This window comes from Halichoerus grypus, chromosome 8 (genome assembly GCF_964656455.1).
Source record: "Halichoerus grypus chromosome 8, mHalGry1.hap1.1, whole genome shotgun sequence".
Taxonomy (NCBI): domain Eukaryota; kingdom Metazoa; phylum Chordata; class Mammalia; order Carnivora; family Phocidae; genus Halichoerus; species Halichoerus grypus.
The window spans coordinates 139,741,876-139,764,764 of NC_135719.1; the positions used below are offsets into that span (position 1 = coordinate 139,741,876).

Consider the following 22,889-nt stretch of genomic DNA (forward strand, 5'->3'; position numbering starts at 1 on the left):
ATTCAATTTTGTAAGAAAAGCTGATATTAACTAAATTAACTTACCTGCAAAACTGTGATCCAGATCTGCTCTACTGAAGAATTATAAACCACTTTCACATTCAATCTCCCAAAATCTCTTTCATCTCCTGACAGAGTAATTGTATCTAAATTGTAAAAGGACAAGGACATTTGAAAGGCTATGCAATCCTTCTAATCCAATTACGCTTTGATACAATCCAATTTTAAGAGCACAACTGAAAAATACCATTATTATTTTTTTTTAAGTTGCCACTTTAATAAGACAAAAATCACACTTCAATGTTATTATTGGAGTGCTAGGGAAAGACCTCCTATAAAAAGTACATGGCGTGAAAACTTAACTCAAATATAGTCTGAGAGACTTAAGTTAAAACTAAGATAAACTTTCCCAAATAACACTGATATGGCTTTAATCCTGGACGCTTCTGGAACTTCCTTCACTAGAATACTTCAAAACAAACAAAAGGCATTTAACTGTTTTGTGTTTTTTTAAAGATGCATTCATGCCTGAACACTAAAAAATGGGCCACCTGATCTGAGTATTCATATGCAGATAACAGATATAACCACCTGCAGGTTTTCTTTTTTACCTTACCATATATTTGCTCAAATTACTATTAGGTAGAAATAATTCACTTAAAAAAAGAATATAAAAAGAAGGCACTTTATTCCTTACCCAGGCTTCTGTTACTGCCCTGGGAATTTTTCCTTGAAGAAGAAGTGCTAGGCATGCTGGACCATGAATCATGTCTCTAGAGATAAAAATTGTTCTTAAGTCCGATATCACACATCAAACTTTAAAGATTCTGAAACTTATGCCCCAACACCCACCCTAGTATCAAACTGCATGCTAACCATGTTGAAAGTGTTATTGGTCAGAATGTCCCTCTTTTAGACACTAAAGGGGGAGAAAAGCTTTCTGTGTGTGTTATCAGGAAAATCTTCAGTAGCTTACTCAATCACATATGGGGAAAGCCTTTGTTGTTTGGGGTTTGGTTTTATAATAAGGAAAAAGAGGTTACTGCTTATGTTTCCTACTTGAAAGTACCCATAAAAATAAGAATACATTTGGAAGTGTCCTATTACCTAAAAACCTGTTAAGTAGCAGTCATCAAAGTGTGGTCCCTCTGAACCAGCAAGATCAAAATCAGCAGGGAACTTGTTGGTAATACAAACTGAAGCCCCCAGTGCAGAGCTACTGAATTAAAAGCTCTGGGGGTGAGACCGGGCAGCCTGTATTCTAACAAGCTCTCCAACCTATTCTGATACACGTTCAAGAGCTGATGCTATAAAGAAGTAATTCTGCAAAAAATTAACTCGACTGAGGATTACAAACGATTATTTAGAATACATTCCCATTTTAATAAAATACATGCATATGCATTCACATGGAAAAAAGCCGGCAAGTATATATAACAGTATTTTCATGGTGCTTTTTTTTTTTTTTTTAAAGATTTTATTTATTTATTTGAGAGAGAGAGAATGAGAGACAGAGAGCATGAGAGGGAGGAGGGTCAGAGGGAGAAGCAGACTCCCTGCCAAGCAGGGAGCCCGATGCGGGACTCGATCCCAGGACTCCAGGATCATGACCTGAGCCGAAGGCAGTCGCTTAACCAACTGAGCCACCCAGGTGCCCTTTCATGGTGCTTTTATCCTCAGTTACAGGAATATAGGTGATTTGTCTTTTTACTTTGCTTAACTCTATATTTTCTAATTTTTAATAATAATCACAATTTATTTATACTTTTAAAAGAAACTTTTTAAACATCAAAAAATTATTCTATTTCAAAAACAGGAGGATGCTGTGTTAATATTAATGAATAATTAAAATCCTGTATCTCAATAGAAATACTAATTTTTTTTTTTTTTTTTTTTAAAGATTTTATTTGTTTATTTGACAGAGAGAGACACAGCAAGAGAGGGAACACAAACAGGGGGAGTGGGAGAGGGAGAAGCAGGCTTCCCGCCGAGCAGAGAGCCTGATGCGGGGCTCGATCCCAGGACCCTGGGATCATGACCTGAGCCGAAGGCAGACGCTTAACGACTGAGCCACCCAGGCGCCCCTAGAAATACTAATTTTTACTAAGTAGGTAGCTATCTTCAATAAGGAAGGTTAAATCAATAAGCACTTCTAACCATACCATTTTAAATTCCAACTGCCTTCAAGATTGCCTGAGTACCTACCAACTGAGAGATGTAAGACTCGTTTTAAAAAAAGACTGCCTTTTAGTATTCAGCTGAGTGAAAAAATGCACATGGGAAATGCTAAGTGTTTATTCTTCAGCTATTACCACAGATTTATCTACAAAAGATCTACACATGTTGCTTCTAACGTAATTCACACATTCCTCAATTTTTAGCTTGAAAATAAATTATCGTATACAATTAAATTTATATCAGTAATTCACCTGCATGAACCGCTGAGATGAACTTGTAAGATCAAACATAGACTTGCTTAGTCCAGGGGAACTGGGAAGTTTGCTGGTCCTTAAATCACAAACTATGAAGGGACATGGAAAAATTTCTTTATATTAAAGAAGAAACATTGGAATTTTACTTAATCACCATGAACTAAATCTCTATAGGAGTGCATCATGAATATTAATGCAAACTACTTAAGAAATAAAGTCTACTAAAGTTAAAATTTTTTTTTCAATTATTTTACTTTTGTTCTAAACAGAAACCAACATAAATCAAATAACACATTTTCACAACCACATCAAATATCAAGCAGGAAAAATTCGTTCTTTTTGTTTATATTACATTTCTCCATTCCATAGGAATACTCTAATAAGAGAATGTAGGTTTTCTGTGCTAAATGCAATTCATCTACATAATGAGCATTTACTACATTAAAAAAAAATACTGAATTCTATATTTCTAGTTTATATTTCTAGTTTCCCACCTAAACTAGAAGATTCTTTTTTCTTAAAGATTTTATTTAGTTGACAGAGAGAGAGAGGGAACACAAGTGGGAGAGAGAGAAGCAGACTTCCCGCTGAGCAGGGAGCCAAAGCGGGGGCTCAATCCCAGGACCCTGGGATCATGACCTGAGCCAAAGGCAGACAGTTAACCAACTGAGCCACCCAGGCACACCCCCTTTATTTTTTAATTTTCTTTATTTATTTGACAGAGAGAGATAAACTAGAAGATTCTTACAGAATGGAACTCGGTATATTAACTGTGTATTCAAACACAGTGCTGAAATAAATATTTAAATAAATACTTCTGCCTTGTTTTTAGCACCTCACCCTGAATTCAGTTGTTGAGATAGCTATATACATTAAAAACCTAAAACACAGAATTTTGTGAATCAGATATGTATGACAGTCTAAAATTGATACAGTCCTTAAATATTAAACTAAGAAACTTCTACGATCATGTAGGCATTTTCTGTTTTCTTTGTTTACATCTGTAATCTCATGAGTTTGTAAATTTATAATTTTCACTGACTAGAGCAGGAAAGAAAAAAGCTAAAAAAGGGGCGCCTGGGTGGCTCAGTCGTTAAGCATCTGCCTTCGGCTCAGGTCATGATCTCAGGGTCCTGGGATCGAGCCCCACATCAGGCTCCCTGCTCCGCGGGAAGCCTGCTTCTCCCTCTCCCACTCCCCCTGCTTGTGTTCCTGCTCTTGCTATCTCTCTCTCTGTCAAATAAATAAATAAAATCTTTAAAAAAAAAAGCTAATAAATATCTGTTGTAGAATTTCTGAATGGATAGATGATATACAAAAAATGAAACTTTTTGAAGAAGGACAAATAAAATAGAATTTGGAACTACCAATACACATAATTAATTAATCCTTCAATTTTTCCATTAAATAGAATACCACAGAGACATCATAATGTTTATCATATCACTTCTGAAAGCCTGCTTTTCTCTTATTTTTTTTTGTTTTTGATAAGAAGAATCATTTCTTCCAGGGTCTTAGATTTAACTTGATTTCTACATTTGTTAAAGAGAAACACAAAGAGAAAACACACAAAAAAATTTTCATACCTGATCCATACAGTCTCACTGCTTCTGAACGAGGAGGAAGGCGCCGGCTCAAATCGGGTGAAATGTGCTGATACCTATAGCATGGGTTGTATATATCATAGCCGGGTCCATGCTGGGATGAACTGGAAAGTTCTACCTTTCGATCTCCAAAAGATGCTCTGGCAGATCCTGAAAGTAAGTCTAAAGTTTTATAACACGCTTTTCCTGGAGTTATTAGCTAACAGCTGGGGCATCCAAGGCAGAGGAAAAAATTTTGTCTCAAGTGACACCAAATCACATGTGTTTGAAATATAAAAAAATAAGCACACATTTATTGAGCTCTGCATGGAATCTTCTGCCAGGGATCAGCCATGAACCCTGCTCTCAAGACAGTCTGGTAAATTTTTAGCATTTTTTTTTTGCCCCATAAACAATTCTGTATTTTGTGATCTGAGTTTCCTTTCATTTTTCTACTTACACAAAGAACAACTTTTAAGTAAAAAGATTATCATTTTTTGAGGAAGATGCAGAACATTTATAAAAATTGACCGCATGCTGAGATACACAGAGCAATTCTCAATAACTCTGAAAGGACTGAAATCACAGAGTAATGTTCTCTAACCACAATGCAATAAACTCAGATTTCAACAAAAAGGTGATTAGAAAATACTTATATGGAAACACCAAGGACCTAGATAACCGAACAGAATCTTTAAGGAGAAAAACAAGATTAAAAGATCTGTGCTACTGGGTATTAAGAACAGAACACTGGCACAATAAAATAAGATTGAGCAGAACAGAAAGAGACACCAATTATTTTGTGGACATTAGATTTAAAATCAATGTGGCACTGAAAAGTGGTGCAGAAAGAACAGTCTTCACTAAAAGGTGCTAAGACAATTGGATACTGATATATAGAAAAAAACCTTCATCCCAACGAAAAAAATTCACAAAATATTAATTTCAAGTGGATTGTGGGTCTAAATTAAATGTTAAAGGCAAACCAATAAAACTTGTATATTTAAGTAAATTTATAAGACAATTTTCACAGCCTTAGAGCAGGGAAGAACTTCTTAAATGGAACACAGCATTTATCATAAAATATTTTAATACACTGAACTACATTAAAATTGAAATTTTCCATTTTTCTAGACTACTGAAGAGGGTGCAAAGGTAACCCATGGAGTGGGAGAAGACACATGCAGGAAAGAGAACAAACAAAGGGCTCATAGCCAGACCATATAAGGAATTCCCACAAATCAGTAAGAAAAAGACAGGCAGGCCCAAATATAAATTGGCTGTAAGACTCAAGCAGGCACTTTAGAAGAGAGGCTATCCAAACACCCAAAAAATATGAGTGGGTGCTCAATTTCATTAGTCACGAGGCAAATGCAAATTAAAAACTCCAAGGAGATTCTACTCCAGACTCAGCAGAATGGTTAAAATCAAAAAGCCTGACAAAAGCCCAGTGTTGGCAAGAGTAGTGCAATGTGAGCTACCAAACTGTGCTCGCGGGAATATAAACTAAGGCAATCACTGCAGAAAACAGTCTGCCAACCTCTATGAAGGCTGAGATACGTATACCCTGTGACATGACGATGTCATTCTGGGACACACACACAACTGAAATGCGCGCACGTGTGCACCTCGAGACTCGTACAAGAATGTGCATAAGCATCGTTATCCAGCATGGCCCCAAATCGAAAAAGACTCAACGCCCATCAACAGTAAAATGGACCTGTAGTATACACCTATTACATAAAAACAACCTTTGTACGCTATACAGAAACACGACTGTATCCCATGCCACTTAGAATAAAAATAAATCTGTTTTTTAATAAATACAATATAGTGTACAGATATTGAAACTAACTGAAGCTACTGACAACAATTTGAATGAATCTCACAAAAATAATGTTGAATGAAAGAACCCATAAACAAAAGACTATATGCTGACTATGTCATTTCATTTACATAAAGGTCAGAACACAGAAAAAACTAAACCACGACATGCAGGGATATGTGCTTAGGTGGTGAAAAGGAAGAATAGCAAAGAAGCAGTAATTGTCCCAGTTGGGACGCTGATTACTGTGGAGTGACGGAAAAGAGGGAAGATGGAGGCTTCTCTGTATTGCTGGCGATACATATTTGTTTACTTGAGCAGCAACCATACATGTGTTTTGCTTTGTAATAAATCACAGAGCTACGTATTTCTGTTTTGCTCCTTTTTTCTACGTGTGCGTATTTCCAACTTAAAAAGAGCAAAACAACAGATCAAATTCCTTTCAAAGTTAAGAATTACACTGGAAATAATATAGAGACATAAAATAAAGTTTTTAAGTGTTTAAATTATTGCCATCTTTTCATCCATTTAAAATAGAACCCACAGTATAAACCAATACTTTCTGAATTAAGCTAAACTATAAAACAGGTGGCTTCACATTGAGTTCAGAAAAGAAAAATAAAATATAGGGTTATGAGGTGAGATCTTATCCTCACCCCAGTTCAAATAACTATGTGTGTAATCCAAGCACAATACATAGGCAGAGGGGTGCCAAGAGGGAGTTATGATGCCAGGGACCTTTGTAAGGAGCCTGTGCACCTTAGAAGCTAACCCTTAAATCATTCAGCACACAACCACTGACACAAGTCTGTTCATGGTAACAAGAATACTGTCAGGAGTAGAGCACCAAAGATGACTCACTACCTTTATAGGTTATACCTAAAAAAGAATATTCTGATTTCATTTTTCCTTTACAGGATTCCAATTTTCCCCTCAAACGGTATATAGTGATATCATTTTTAAAGTTCAAGAGGAACTTCTCTCAATTTAGAGAACCACAGTGCTATAAAATTAACATAAAGTAATTTACATTATACCTCTCAAAAGCTCTATTTAAAATTTCAATATTTATTCAAAATGCATTCTCTTAATGGATAGGTATAAAGCAAGCTCAGTAAGATGTTAATGACAGAATCTGTGTGTTACAAAGCAGTAAGCAACGGCTGTAATCAGACCCATCAGTAAGTAAGCAATGAAACAAAACACATTTCAAATACCTGACACATAATTTCAGTCATTACTGACAGTGGTCTGCCCTATCTCCCTCTCAAAGTTTCCTTGTCAGCCCATCACTACTCACAAGCACATACACATACAGCATGCGCCTGTCTGACTTCTGGAGTTAGACACCAAGAACACTTTCTTGACTCTAATAAAGTCATCTTTCTCTCCAATATGATCAAAATCAGATGGCTTTACCACATACTCTTTGAGCCTATAATTTAAGTGTAAACCAATTTCCTCATTCATTCAAACCAAAAAGCAATCTGTGTTCTAGTGATCTAATAAAACAGACAAAAGAAGAACTACCACACATTGCCAGGTAGGTTATTTCTTATTTTCTGATTATGAAAATAATACATAAGATGCCCTAAATGTTTAAGAATACAGAATTTATTAAATAAATTATGGTACATCTATAGATGTAATACTATGGGGCCATTAAAAAGCAATGAGTATGAAAACATGTTCACAATGTGTGATATGAATAAAACAGACTGCAAAACTGTTTATGTGGTTTAATCCCAATCCTGTTAACAAGTACAAAAGAAAGAGAAAGACCAATGATCAGGGTACACCATAGCCAAGAGCTTTTAAACACTGTTTTTGAGAGACACTGCTGACGTGCAAAACAAGGTGGTGGGCCAAGCACAGGGTTCCTCTTTCCTTGAAGAAGGAAGGAAGGGAGGGAAGTGGGAGAGAGGGAGGGAGGGAGGGAAGGAGGGAAGGAAGGAAGGTCGGTCAATCACTCCTACCAAACCCGAGTCTCCTATAGATAACAACAGTACACTGTAGACCAAAAACAAAATGAACAAAAACCCTGAAGGGACTGGAGAGTGAGCAGAAGCAGGGCATATTCAGGATAGCACGGACTCTTGGAAGAAAGGGAATGGCCACTGTTAGCCTAAGCACAAGCCAAAGTTGGCGCTGCACGGGGCAGATAAAATGACAAAGGAAAATCCACACTCTTTCTGGCCTAAAGAACCAGACGGCAGAGTTCAGAGCAACCACAGCTGCTAGAAAGTAAGATGGGAATCTTGGAAAGGAGAAAGCCCGGAATTCTGTGAATAAAGTCTGCTCAAATATCTGGCTGATCCCTGAGCCACACATATGGAGGGCAGACTCCAACTAAGGATACAAAAACCAAGCTGAGATAAGAGCTGCCATCAAAGACAGAATTTGCAGCATAGCCCAACCAAGTTGATTGCCTGGTTAAAAGAAAGAAAAAAGGAAAAGGAAAAGAAAAAAAAACCAAAACCTTCTCGTCTCAGAGTAGTATAACAGATTCTAAAGTGTCCATGACACAACATCCAAAACCCAGAATACAATCCAAAATTACTCCATACACAATGAAACATGAAAAGGTGACCCATACTCCAAAAAAAGACAAACCACAGAATCCAAACCTAAGAGCCTCAGATGTTAGAGTTAGCAGATAAAGATACTAAAGCCCAAAGACATAGAAGAAAATAGGCTTACAATAATGCAAAAAAGAAAACGAAATCACAGCAAAGAAACAGAATCTACAAAAAAGAACCAAATGTAAATTCAACAACTGAAAAACACAATGTCTAAAATAAAAATTCACTGGATGGGCTTAACAGCTATATGGAGCTGACAGAGGAAAGAGACAGTGACCTTGAAAATTAATAATATCCAATCTTAAGAAGAGAGGGGGAAAAAAACATTGAACAACAACAAGCAAAAGAAGTCTCAGAGGCCCATAAAACAATATAAAAAAGTCCAACATATGTCTAATTGGAATCCCAGAATGAGAAGAAAGGATGGGGCAGAAAAACATATTTGGAAAAATATTCTAGATTTTGATAGGATTTTGGATTACACTGTTACATGCATTTGTCCAAACTCAACAAAAACAAACTTAAAACTGAGGCAGTTCTTTGTGTATAAGGTTTATGTCAAAAGAAGAAAACTATAAACAGATAGTGAACTCTGGTAAATTACATATATGCTTAAGTATTTATTTATTTATTTTTTTTTATTTTATTTTATTTTTTTTTAAAAAGATTTTATTTATTTATTTGACAGAGAGAGAGAGAGAGATCACACATAGGAAGACAGGCAGGCAGAGGGAGAAGCAGGCTCTCTGCTGAGCACAGAGCCTGATGTGGGGCTCGATCCCAGGACCCTGGGATCATGACCTGAGCTGAAGGCAGATGTTTAATCATCTGAGCCACCCAGGCATCCCTTTGCTTAAGTATTTAGAAGGAAGTGTATTAATGTCTGCAATTTACTGTGAAATGTGTTCTCCACCACCCCCAACTCAAAAAGGATTAATAACAGAAAGAGGAATGGATAAATAGATATGTGATTAAGTATGGTAAAATATTAATGATCGATTTGATGTGGTGGATATATGGGTATTCACTGTTGTATTCTTTCAACTTCTCTGTATGTTTGAAATTTTTCATAAAAAACTTTGAGGGGGGAAAAAACATTGTGACAGTGTTTCAATGGACTAAAGCAAATTATTTTTAAAATACAAGAATTACATGTTGTTTCTTCTTATCATCATTACTCCACTGGCCTCTAACAACATCAGCCAAAATTTACCCAATGAATCTATCTCACTCAAGTGGCTATTTAGACTGGGAAGTTACATATACACTGGAATATTACTCAGTCATCAAAAAAAAAAAAAAAGAAATCTTACCATTTGCAAGGACGTAGATGGAACTAGAGAGTATTACACTAAGCGAAATAAGTCAGTCAGAGATAGACATATACATGATTTTACTCATACGTGGATTTAAGAAACAAAACAGATGAACACAGGGGAAGGGAAGGAAAAATAAAATAAGACGAAATCAGAGAGGGAAACAAACCATAAGAGACTCTTAACCATAGGAAACAAACTGAGGGTTGCTGGAGGGGAGATGGGTGGGGGGATGGGGTAACTGGGTGATGGACATTAAATACAGCACATGATGTGATGAGCACTGGGTGTTGTATGCAACTGATGAATCACTCAACTCTACCTCTGAAACTAATAATACACTCTATGTTAATTAATTGATTTAAAAATTTTTTTTAAAAGGCCACATCTACATACAAATGTGTTGATTGTGGTCAGATTTCATAATGGGACCTTTCAAAAATATTATACATTAAGTTCCTCTACAGAAAAAGCAAAACATAAAAAATAAAAATTTATACATAAAATAATTTTATATCTTTCAAGATATAAAAGAGCAAAATCACAGAAACAATAGCATTTAAATGCTATGTGTTGATTCTTAAATCCTGCCGTGTCATTGTTTACCTTCAAGTCCCTCCAGATGTGAAGGAGTTCCTTGTACCCTGGGCTGAACATATGATAGCTTAAACTTGGGCACCACAAATGGTACTTCTTTGCCATCAGATGGTAATTTGGAAAGTAAGTAATCCTCAGTACAGCCAACCTGAGGCTTTACTGAAACAGCAGTCAAAGGAGGGACACAGACAGGTGTATTCTGACTCTCGGAGACTGCTTTAATGTCTCTCTCCCTGGAAACTGCATGTAAAAGAAGAGAAAAGAAAAATCACAAATATGAATGTAGAGTTATATATAATAATCTAAAGTTAGCATGCTTTGGTACTTACGTAATCAAACTGCAGATACAGAAACTACTACTCGTAGATCCTACCAAGCACTTCTGGAATCTACATTAATTCTGTCCAGGCAATATTTGAGAAATTAATACACTATTGCCAAAGTATATTAGCTTATCATAATGGTAAAAGCAGTTTTTAAAGAAACTCATTCCCACAAAAGAGTTCACAGATGGAAAACAAGTTTATTTTGTACTTAATTCCACGATGCTTTCGAGTAAAATACTGTCAATAAAGCAATTCTTGTTGTCAGTACTGGTGGTTAACATCAGTCTTAAATATATAAAAGAATTCTGAAAAGAAGCTGAAGGTCTCAAAGTCTACAAAAACCTTCACCCAATCACAAAATAAAATGTATTTTTACCCTAATATAATAGCAACTCTCCCTGTGCTAGCTTCTTTGACCCATTTCATCCCTATCTCAAATGCTATATGATTCCTAAGCTGGTGACTTAGGATGGGGAGGTAAGGGACACCCAGAGTTCATCTTTATGTACAATTAGTATTGTCTGTTGACTTTAGAAATGAAAGTACAACAACTACTGTGTAGGAATTTATGAAATGTTTTAATGCAAAAAGAAGCCTTCGTACTCAAATATACTAGAAAGCTATGCTCTAGATGAAGGAATACAAGAAAAAGCCAGAGAAAAATAAAGTTCCAATCGTAACTCTGAAGAGATGAGGAGACCATGCAATTGAAAGGGAACTCTCCAGGAGTCCTTTATAAATATGGGGTCTTGATGAAATAATGGGTCTCTTCTCCATTAGTCTTTCATTTGTGAAAAGGCATTTTTTAATGTACTGTTCATAAACTAGAAATTGTCTTTATTCAAATGAAAACATTTGCCAGAGTATATTGTCCCCAAACACACCCAACACTTTTCTCTCCCTGCCTTTGCCTGTACAATTTTATCCACCTATCATACTCAGGTCCAGTTTTCACCTTTTCTTCCTTCCTTCTTCCGACCCAGCTGCTGAAATCCATTCTAGACTCCTATACCAAATGCCATTCTCTTGGTGGTGATGTCCCAGGGTGTCTCTGGGGTTGAATGTTGAATTTCTCTCTCTCCCACCATGCTCCAGGGTACTTTAATACTTACCTAGTGTGCCTCATATTTATGTTTCTGTCTCCCCCATGAAGTTAGGAAATACGTCTCATTATCTTTGTATTAAAAAATGCCACAGGGGCGCCTGGGTGGCTCAGTCGTTAAGCGTCTGCCTTCGGCTCAGGTCATGATCTCAGGGTCCTGGGATCGAGCCCCGCATCGGGCTCCCTGCTTGGTGGGAAGCCTGCTTCTCCCTCTCCCACTCTCCCTGCTTGTGTTCCCTCTCTCACTGTGTCTGTCAAATAAATAAAATCTTTAAAAAAAAAAAAAAATGCCACAAATAAAAAAGACATTAAATACATGTTTGTTGAAGTCAAAAGAAGCCAAACTCACAATTGTGCTCTTCTGTTCCACCATAGAAACATCCTCTACAGCAACTCTTTATAAATTCTGCTGCCATTACATCCAATTTCCAATATTCAGCAATTGATCCAAACTTCCAATTTTAATATTAATCTGTTTGTAGAATAGAAAACAAGTTAACATGATCATGCTTAATGCCATTAGGTATCACTAAATAAATTGTATTATCTGTCTTTCTAAGATGAATGAGGAATACAAAGCAAAAGTATTTAGAGGAAGCTAGGTTTTTCATCTTATATGTAATTCTGTATGATGTAGTTATACAAAATTACCTTATAAGTTATTAAAATGACATACTCAAAAATCACTAACTGAACAATCCCAATGTTAAATCTGGAAAAAAAAGAAAAATTCCACCCTCAATTTTCTTTTTTGCAAGGTACACCCAAATCAATGCCCAAGCAAAATCTCCTAGAAAATATGGCACTCGGGGCGCCTGGGTGGCTCAGTCGTTAAGCGTCTGCCTTCGGCTCAAGTCATGATCCCGGGGTCCTGGGATCGAGCCCCGCATCGGGCTCCCTGCTCCGCGGGAGGCCTGCTTCTCCCTCTCCCACTCCCCCTGCTTGTGTTCCCTCTCTCGCTGTGTCTCTCTCTGTCAAATAAATAAATAAAATCTTAAAAAAAAAAAAAAAAGAAAATATGGCACTCATAAAAAGTGTGAGAAAAATTTCACTTCCTCCAAATCATTCTTTTGGTAATCCAAAGGTCCTATAATGGGGCCAATAAACAACTTCATACTGTATAAGTTGGTTTAACATTTAGAATTACACTAACAGAAAAATATATCTTAAACACTATATTACACACACACACAGATACCAGCTACCTAAACCACATATAACGTAAACTGGAAATAAAGGGAGTCCGCTTTATTTTTTTTTAAAGATTTTATCTTTTTTAAAGATTTTATTTATTTATTTGAGAGAGAAAATGAGAGAGATAGAGCACTAGAGAGGGGAGGGTCAGAGGGAGAAGCAGACTCCCTGCTGAGCAGAGAGCCCGATGCGGGACTCGATCCAGGGACTCCAGGATCATGACCTGGGCCGAAGGCAGACGCTTAACCAACTGAGCCACCCAGGTGCCCTAAAGATTTTATTTTTAAGTAATATCTACACCCAACATGGGGCTTGAATTTACAACCCCAAGATCAAGGGTCACGTGCTCTACTGATTGAGGCAGTCAGGCACCCCGGGAGTCTGCTGTAAATTAATCAGGAACATAAAATTGTCTAAGAACTTCACATCCAACTGCCCACTTTGGCCTCACTGACTTACTTCCAAATGCACTCTCTTCATTTATGCATACTTACACTCTGTACATTTTTCATGGGAAATTTCAAATGTTCACAGAAGATGATAAAATGGTATAAGAAAACCCCTATCATCCAGACTAAACAGTTACCAATTCATAGCGAATCTTAATTCATCTCTGCGTCCCCACTTCTGTTTCTGGGATCTGTAAGTAACAAATCTTCTGACTTTACTTCCTTTGTGTGGGTGTACTGAAATTGCGCCTTCAATTAAAACGACCCCAGGGGTTCCCACTTCCCCAAAGTGGGAACTTAGATGATGAGGGAGCTACCTGCCAGCCCCGGTAGGTGGCTTGCACCTCCCCCTTCAGCAGGTCATAAGCTGCATATTCTCAATGTAATATACTAGCTCCGGCTTCCAAACACAGTCACCAACAAATTATTTGTCAAAATGCTGGACTTTTGCCCATCTGATGGGAAAGAAATGGTATCTCGTGTTGTTTTAATTTGCATCTCTTTCACTGTGAGGGTGGGCACGTTTTCATATAAGGCTAATCTATATTTGTTTCCATGAACTTGCTGTTCATTATCTCTTGCCCATCTTTTTATAAAGCTATTGGTCCTTTTCTGCCTCCGTTTTAGAGTATTTTTATATATTTGAGAGATTAAAACATTGTCAATGATATAAGTGGCAAGCATTCTTCCAGTCTGTCATTGTCTTTTTATGGTATTTTCTACTGAGAGAGAGAGAGAATGTGTGTATATATAAATATTTGTACACATATATATAGGAACATATGAGTGCTTGGGTACACACACATGTAGTTATACTTACCTATGTTTTCCCTTTGTGCTTCTGGATTTGGAGTCACAAGGAAGTTTTCCCCATACATAGGCCATAAAAGACTTCACTCATGGTTTCTTCCAATACTTCGTATGAAGTTACTACTTTCCATACTAACAGCCTGGTGTATAATATGAGAAGTAGATCCAATCCTACCTTTCCCAGTTGGCTATTCTGGTATCGAATAAATCACCATTTATTTAAAATTCCATATTTTCTTCAATGATTTTAGAATGCTGTCTTTATTACAGACTAAATTTCTACACACAATTGGGCTTATTTCTGTATTTTCTATTCTCTTCAATTGGTCTTTTTCTGTACCACATTTTAAAAATTGTAACAGCTTATAATAATATGCTTTCATATGTAGGACTAGCTTCCCATCCTTACTGCTCTTCAATTTCAAGGTTTTCCTAACTATCCTTGCTTGTCTGTTCTTGCAAATAAATTTCATAATATGTCTAGCCCCAGGAGGAAAAATCTAATGGTACTTTCATTGGGACTCTGTTGTATTTATAAATGATTTTAGAAAAAACCTGCATTCTTAAGATGTTGTGTATGCCTACCCAGAGCATTAAGTCTGCGTTTGTATCTTTGGGAGTTTTTACAGTTTTTTTCATATAAATGCAGAACTTTTCCTGTTAAGTGTATGCTTCTCATAAATGGCATCTTTTCTTCCACTGTATCTTGTAACTAGTTTGTTTTAAAAATTTATACATTTTCAGAGTGCCTGGGTGGCTCAGATGGTTGAGCATCCAACTCTTGATTTCGGCTCAGGTCGTGATCTCAGGGTTGTGAGATTGAGCCCCATGTCGGGCTCTGCACTCAGAGCAGAGTCTGCTTGTCCCTCTCCCTCTGTTCCTCCCCCACCTTGTGCTCTGTCTCTCTAATAAATATTTTTTAAAAATTTATACATTTTCAAAATCCCTTTTCAGCCCTAGTTTAAAGAATGTATTCCTTGACCACTCAGACCATATTAATTTCTCTCATTTGTAAACATCTAGTGAACTTTAAAAAAAGAATTTTATATTTTTCTTGACATTTGTGACACTTGTTCTCTCTCCCCTTCTAGAATATAAACTTTTCAGAAACAGTATTATACTCACTTTCAACTTCACACTCAGCACCCTATATGATGCTGGGAATATAGTAGGAACTCAGCTAATATGTAGTTGATAGAGAAGGGAACAAAGTAGAACAACCAGCTCATATAAAAACTCAACAAACTCATCAAACCACATTTCTGACCCTAGTCAGCCTGCAAATACTTTACATTCATCGTGAGAGGGCCGTGGGAGGATGGTTAAAAATGATTACTACTTCTGGGGAAAAGGTCCTCAAAGTTGATGGCCTTGACTCATCCAAAATGAACTGGGGACTATGGGGGAGGAAGGCAGCAAAGGAAACAAGTTTATGTGAATAAGAATAAGGCAGACAGAGTTTGCATGGCCAACTAGTAGAGGGCAGAGAGGTGCACAAAGAGAGAACCACAGACATCAGCAGAGGGTCCCACTCCAGTATTCAGCAGAGTACTGATCAGAGCATGCGTGCAAGCAAATTACAAGTCTGGGCAAAGACCACCAGAAAAGATTACAAAAAGCATACCAACACTCACCAAGGTTGGTAATAATGCCTGTCCCCACCCACCAAACCGGGAAAACCACACAATTCACAGGATATTGGGTAGAATACTCAGAAGGGTCTTGCTTCCTTGGTGAGGAATAGATAGCCCTGAACACTAGTCTGCTTTCCACCTAACAAATTTAAAAAGCAAGACTCAAAAGGATCAAACCAGGGCGCCTGGGTGGCTCAGTCGGTTAAGTGGCTGCCTTCAGCTCAGGTCATGATCTCAGGGTCCTGGGATCGAGCCCCGCATCGGGCTCCCTGCTCAGCGGGGAGTCTGCTTCTCTCTCTTGCACTCCCCCTGCTTGTGTTCCCTCTCTCGCTGTGTCTCTCTCTGTCAAATAAATAGAATCTTTAAAAAAAAAAAAAAAAAAGGATCAAACCATTTTCAAAAAAACCATGTCCCAAATCAAACAAATGTTATAAAAATCTAAATAATATCCAGCACAAAAAGTAAAATTCTGGCATCCAATAAAAAATTACCAAACATGCAAAAAAAATAAAAATAAAAATAATGAGAAAAATCAATCAATTCTGGGTCCCACCCAGAAATGACACAGACAGTTAAGGATATTAAAACCATTCTAACTCTATATGTTCAAAAAGTTAAGACGTGACATAAAAGATACAAAAAATGACCCAACTTCTAAAGATGAAAATTACAATATCTGAGGTGGAAAATACAGTGGCTGGGATTAAAAGCAGATTAGATATTGCAAAAGGAAAGATTAATGAACTGGAAGGTACAGTTAAAAGAAATTACCCAAGGGGTGCCTGGGTGGCTCAGTCGTTAAGCGTCTGCCTTCGGCTCAGGTCATGATCCCAGGGTTCTGGGATCGAGCCCCGCATCAGGCTCCCTGCTCTGCGAGGAACCTGCTTCTCCCTCACCCTCTGCTTGCCTCTCTGCCTACTTGTGCTCTCCCTCTCTCTCTTTTGTCAAATAAATAAAGAAAATCTTTAAAAAAAATAAAAAATAAAAGAAATTACCCAAAATGAAACAAAGAGCAAAGAAGAATAAAGACAAAAGAGCAATCTGTGACCCACGGGACAATTTCCAGCAGGCTAATACACACATAATAGAAGTCCATGAAAGAGATGGGGGGAGGAAGAAAAAATATTTGAAGAAATAATACCAAAGTTCTTCAAATCTGATAACTACCAACCCCAGATCTAAGAACCTCAACAAACACTAAGCATAGGAAGTATGAAGAAAACCATGCCAAGACACATCATAATAACATGGCTCAAAGCCAGTGATAAAGAGGAAATCTCAAAAGCAGCTAGAACAAAAGAACTTGTCTTTTATTTCCTTAAATATAGCCCATCATAGTTATTTTATTTTTTTAAGCTTTATTTATTTATTTGGGGGGAGGGAAGAAGGGCAGAGAGAGAGAGGGAAAGAGAATTTCAAGCAGACTCTCCACTGAGCATGGAGCTCACAACCCTGAGATCATGACCTGAGCCAAAATCAAGAGTCGGACGCTCAACTGACTGAGCCACCCAGGCGCGCCCCCCACCATCATACTTATTTTAATAATCTATGACAGGTAATTCCAATATGTAAGCTTTTGTAAGTTTTTCTATCTGTTGTTTTGGCTGATTCTTATTCAGGTTGTCTTATTTCCTGTGCACTTGGTTATCTTTAACAAATTATTCAGTGACCTTGAAACTTTACTTGTAGAACTCTTTACAGCCAAAGATGAAAATATACTCTCAGAGAACATTTGCATTTGTTTACCGTATCATTTTATTTAAGCAGGTTCCATGCCCAGCATGGAGTCCCACATGGGGCTTGAACTCACGACCCTAAGATCAAGACCTGAGCCGACGGGGCGCCTGGGTGGCTCAGTCATTAAGCGTCTGCCTTCAGCTCAGGTCATGATCCCAAGGTCCTGGGATCGAGCCCCACATCGGGCTCCCTGCTCAGCAGGAAGCCTGCTTCTCCCTCTCCCACTCCCCCTGCTTGTGTTCCCTCTCTCGCTGTATCTCTCTCTGTCAAATAAATAAAATCTAAAAAAAAAAAAAGACCTGAGCCGAAATCAAGAGTCAGACGCTTAACCAACTGAGCCACACAGGCGCCCCTTATGGCATCATTTTAAATTCATACCTTGACATAGAATCTAATTTAAAAATGGGCAAATGATGTGCATAGATATTTCTCCAGAGACAGATAAATGGCCAATAAACGCATGAAAAGGTGCTTAACACCATCAGTTATTAGGGAAATGCAAATCAAAACCACAATGAGATACCAATCCACATACACTTAGGATGGCTATAATCAAAAAGATAGACAAAAACAAGTGTTGGCAAACTGGAACCCTCACAGATTGTTGGTGAGAATGAAAAATGGCTCAGCAGTTCCTCAAAAACCTAACCACAGAATTACCATATGACCCAAGAACTCCACTCCCTAGGTCTCTTATACCTACAAGAATGAAAAATATATAGCCACACAAAAACTTGTACACAAATGTTCATGGCAGCATTATTTATAATAGCCAAAAAGTAGATATGACCCAAATGTCCATCAACTAACAAATGGAAAAACAAAATGTGGTATATCCACACAAGAGAATTTTATTCAGCCATTAAAAAGGAATGAAGGGGCGCCTGGGCGGCTCAGTCGTTAAGGCTCTGCCTTTGGCTCAGGTCATGATCCCAGGGTCCTGGGATCGAGCCCCGCATCAGGCTCCCTGCTTGCCTGGAAGCCTGCTTCTCCCTCTCCCACTCCCCCTGCTTGTGTTCTCTCTCTCGCTGTCTCTCTCTCTGTCAAATAAATAAAATCTTAAAAAAAAAAAAAAAAGGAATGAAGTACTGATTTGTGTTACAACATAAATAGACCTTGAAAACATTATGCTAAGTGAAAAAGGCAAGACATAAAAGATCACATATTGTATCATTTCGTTCATATGAAATGCCCAGAATAAGCAGATCCATAGAAACAGAAAGTACATTAGTGACTGCCAGGGGCTGAGGGGAGAGGGAGAAATGAGCAGTGACTGCTAATGGGTACAGGGTTTCTTTCTGGGGTAAATAAAAATGTTCTAGGATTAGCGATGATGGTTGCACAGCTTTGTGAATATATGAAAAACCACTGAACTGCACACTTTAAAAGGGTGAATTTTATAGTATTTGAATTATACATAAAGAAAAATAAGATATTAAAAAAATTAGACCTTGAAATGTTTTTGGACCACCAAGGTGATGTGAACTAGCTCCTACCACCACCCATGGACTGGTGGTTACAATTTCCTAAGGACAGGTTTTCTTCCCGTTTTACTTGGCATCAAGGCAACTTTCCTTACAGATCTTTGAAAGAGGTAGAGTGAGTTTTTGTCCTTGACACCACACACCTTTGGGAATCCCAGAATTAAAGGCAGAGAGTCTTTTGTTAGCTTGCCTTGTATTTTAATAAGCCCAGGGCTGACTTCTAACTATGCCTCCAGTCCTGCAAATTCACCAAGTTCTTAATCAAATCTAACCAAGTTGCCCCGGTTTAGCAAATGCCCTCAGAGCAAATAAGACTTATGGATTCCTTTAGTCTCAGATTTTCAGCTTTCTTTTAGATTTTGGCATATTAATTCCTAAGTACCTTTTTAAAAAAGACTTAAATGTGCATTCTTAGCTATTTGCAGTGTGAAGGTTTTTCCAAATATCTTAACTATATTCCCAACATGAAAATTCTATATTTACTTCTCAAGTTAAAATGAACTCTAGGGAGTTAAGACAGGATTTGCAAAAACAAAAGACAGCCTGATACAGTAGCTTCAGTATTATAGGACACCTAGGTGACTCAATCAGTTAAGCATCGGACTCTCAGTTTCGGCTTAGGTCATGATCTCAGGGTTGTGAGATCAAGCCCCACGTGGGGCTCCATGCTGGGAGTGGAGCCTACTTAAGATTCTCTCTCTCTCTCCCTCTGCCCCTCCCCCCCAAAAAATAAATAATAAAAAAATAAAGTAGTTTCAGTGTTACTTGTGACCTCAGCTGATTACGGTAGATACTTAAGATTAAAAATATATTCCAGGGAAAAGTTTACTTTAGAAAAAAATTAATTTGAAAGGGAGTCTAGTTTTAAAAGAACTATGAGTAGATGACTCATTCTTTTAGGTATCATGTCTCTTTACCCAACTAAAGTAAATAAGATTGCAGGCAAGGATACACAAAGAGACCAAAGAAAGATTAGTCCAGAAACATATGCACACATATATGGAAGCTTGACATATGATGCTTATAGATCACAGGGAGGAAAACCAGAATATTCAGTAAATGATACTGGGAAAAACTGATTACCCATATGGAAAAAAAATGAAACTGGATCCCCACCTCACACCACACAAAAATCAATTGCACATGGATTAAAGACATAAATATGAAAGGTAGTATTTTAAAGCTTTCAGAAGAAAATATCAGACTATATCTCTACAACCTCAAGGAAGAGATAGATGTGTTAAACAAGATGCTGAAATCACAAACCGTAAAGGAAAAGGTTGACACATTCAACTACACTATAGAATGTGTCCATCAAAAACCACATAAAGTAAACAAATAAACAAAAAAAACAACACATAAAGTAAAAGACAAAACAAGCCTGGGGAAAAGATATTTGCCATATGCATAATTGATAAGAATAAGTACCATAAATAAATAAATGCAACTTCTGGAAATCAATTTATAAAAGTAAAAAAAAAATAGTCAAAAGACAGACATCTCATAGAAGAGGAATTACGGAAGGTTCGACATCATCAGTAATGAAGGAAATGTAAGTTAAACCACTAATGGAGTACCAATTCTTACCTGCCAGACTGTTGAAAAGAAACAATTCAGATAACTACAAATGGTGTACAAATGTCTCAAATGTTGAGGAAGGGAACAAAGTGAACACTTAACACACTGCCTGTGAAAGTATAAACTGGTACAACCACTTTATAAAACAATTCAGTATTATCTAGCAGAACTGAAGACCCACAACTCTACTCCTAGGCAAAGACACATGGATTAGAATGGCCCTAACAGGTGCGCCTGGGTGGCTCAGTCAGTTGGGCATTTGCCTTTGGCTTGGGTCGTGATCTCGGGGTCCTGGGATAGAGCCCCATGTTGGGCTCTGCGCTCAGCCAGGAGTCTGCTTCTCCCTCTGCCCCTCCCCCCACTCGTGGGCGCTCTCTCTCTCAATGGATAAAATCTTTAAAAAAAAAGGAAAAAGGAATAGCCATAACAAAACAGCTTTTAATGGCAAAAAGTAAAAATTAAATTAAAAAAAAGAAAACTGAAAACACCCCTAAATATCCATTAACAGGGAGATGGATTAACAGTGGTAAAGTCATACAATGGGATGATATAGAGCAATAAAAAGTAAATGAACTATAACACATCAACACCGATGAATCTCATAAATATAATGTATAAAAAAGTCATGGAATAGACAAAACTAAACATTACATTATTTATGAATACATACTTATGTAGTAAAACTATACAGAAAATCAAGGAGTGTAGAAAGAAAAAGACGCAGAAAGATACAATTAGGGCTTTGAAAATACTGACAACGTATTATCTCTAAAGCATGATATAAGTGGCTTTTATTTGTATTCTCTAAATCTGTGGATGGGTCAAAAGTACTATTTTGTACATATGAAATAATTTCTCATCTAAAAATTAAAGAAATGTATGGTCATGGTAGCAAATACGAAAAATACTGAAAACTATATGAAGAATATAAAAATTATCAATAATCCCAACACCCTGAGATAACTACAATATTTAGAAGAAAAAATAGGGGCGCCTGGGTGGCTCCGCCAGTTAAGCACCTGCCTTTGACTCAGGTCATGATTTCAGGGTCCTGGGATCAAGCCCCCATGTTGGGCTCCCTGGTCAGTGGGGAATCTGCTTCCACTTCTCCCTCTCCCTCTGTCCATTCCCCTGCTCGTGCTCTCTCTCTCAAATAAATAAATAAGTAAAATCTTTAAAAAAGAAAAGAAAGGAAAAGAAAAAATATAGTGTGTTTTCTTCCACGATTTTGTTTACTTTTTTTACAGCCTTATTTAAGTACTGACTTCCAGTAAATTGCACGTATTTAAAATGTACAATTTCATGAGTCAAACATATGTATACATTGGTGAAAGCATCTTCACAATCAAGAAAATGAATAACCCACCAACCCCAAAAGTTTCCTCACCCTTCTTTCCAATCCATCCCTCCTAACTTTCCCTTGCCTCATCCTCAAGTAACCACTAATCTGTTTTCTGTTGCTTTCAGCTAGTTTGCATTTTCTAGAATTTTGTCAGGTATAGTTTGAACATAGTTTATGCATACAATTTGCTGTTGTTGATACATTTTTCCAAAATGATTTCCCAATTTACACTTCCACCAGCAGAGTACAAGAGTTCCAGTTGCTTTATATCCTCGCCAACACTTGATTATTGGCCTTTTCCATTTTAGCTATTATTTTCATATTCCAAATGTAAATACACATAAAACGTGTCTGAACAAGCAACAACAAAAAAATAAACTTTCAATGATGATTGAAGTAAAACCCCTTATAAAGAAATTTTCACCTAAGATCATTTTCCCTTGAATGCATAATAATAACTGAAGCAAAGCCCCTGACATATGCCTCATGAATTCTGATTTAACCAAAACATCTGATTTCTACATAAGATATTGAGAAGAATCATGGAGATAGACAAGAAAGAATCACATGACTTAAAGGTAAGCGGGGAGTATCACAGTACTGGAACTTAGGTGAAATGCCATCTGACACAGTTTGTTAAAGTGTCACTTTACCACTAATAACACCTGAACCCAACAGACCAAAATACCACTACGATAGTGGTCATAATTTGAATGGGGGAAGATGAAAATCTTTCTTATAGTAGTTCTTTTTTTTTTTTTTTTAAATTTTATTTATTTATTTGAGAGAGAGAATGAGATAGAGATAGAGAGAGAGCATGAGACGGGGGAGGGTCAGAGGGAGAAGCAGACTCCCTGCCGAGCAGGGAGCCCGATGCGGGACTCGATCCTGGGACTCCA

General features: G+C 37.3%; 1 protein-coding gene across 4 annotated transcripts in view; it reads right to left on the bottom strand.

Annotated features, from left to right (window-relative positions):
• TC2N (tandem C2 domains, nuclear) overlaps window positions 1-22,889 on the bottom strand; it is a 41,860-nt gene that overhangs the window by 16,724 nt on the left and 2,247 nt on the right. For 3 of the 4 annotated variants that reach the window (XM_078054114.1, XM_036097508.2, XM_078054113.1), the window contains exons 2-7: window positions 12,112-12,234; window positions 10,344-10,574; window positions 4,018-4,185; window positions 2,429-2,520; window positions 697-772; window positions 45-145 (exon numbers count right to left, since the gene is read on the bottom strand). In XM_078054114.1, coding sequence (XP_077910240.1) covers window positions 45-145; window positions 697-772; window positions 2,429-2,520; window positions 4,018-4,185; window positions 10,344-10,574; window positions 12,112-12,178 — 735 coding nt within the window. In that variant the 5' untranslated portion in view covers window positions 12,179-12,234. Of the gene's footprint in view, window positions 1-44; window positions 146-696; window positions 773-2,428; window positions 2,521-4,017; window positions 4,186-10,343; window positions 10,575-12,111; window positions 12,235-14,225; window positions 14,558-22,889 lie in introns of those variants that run through there. The other variant, XM_036097511.2, reaches the window with a different exon arrangement.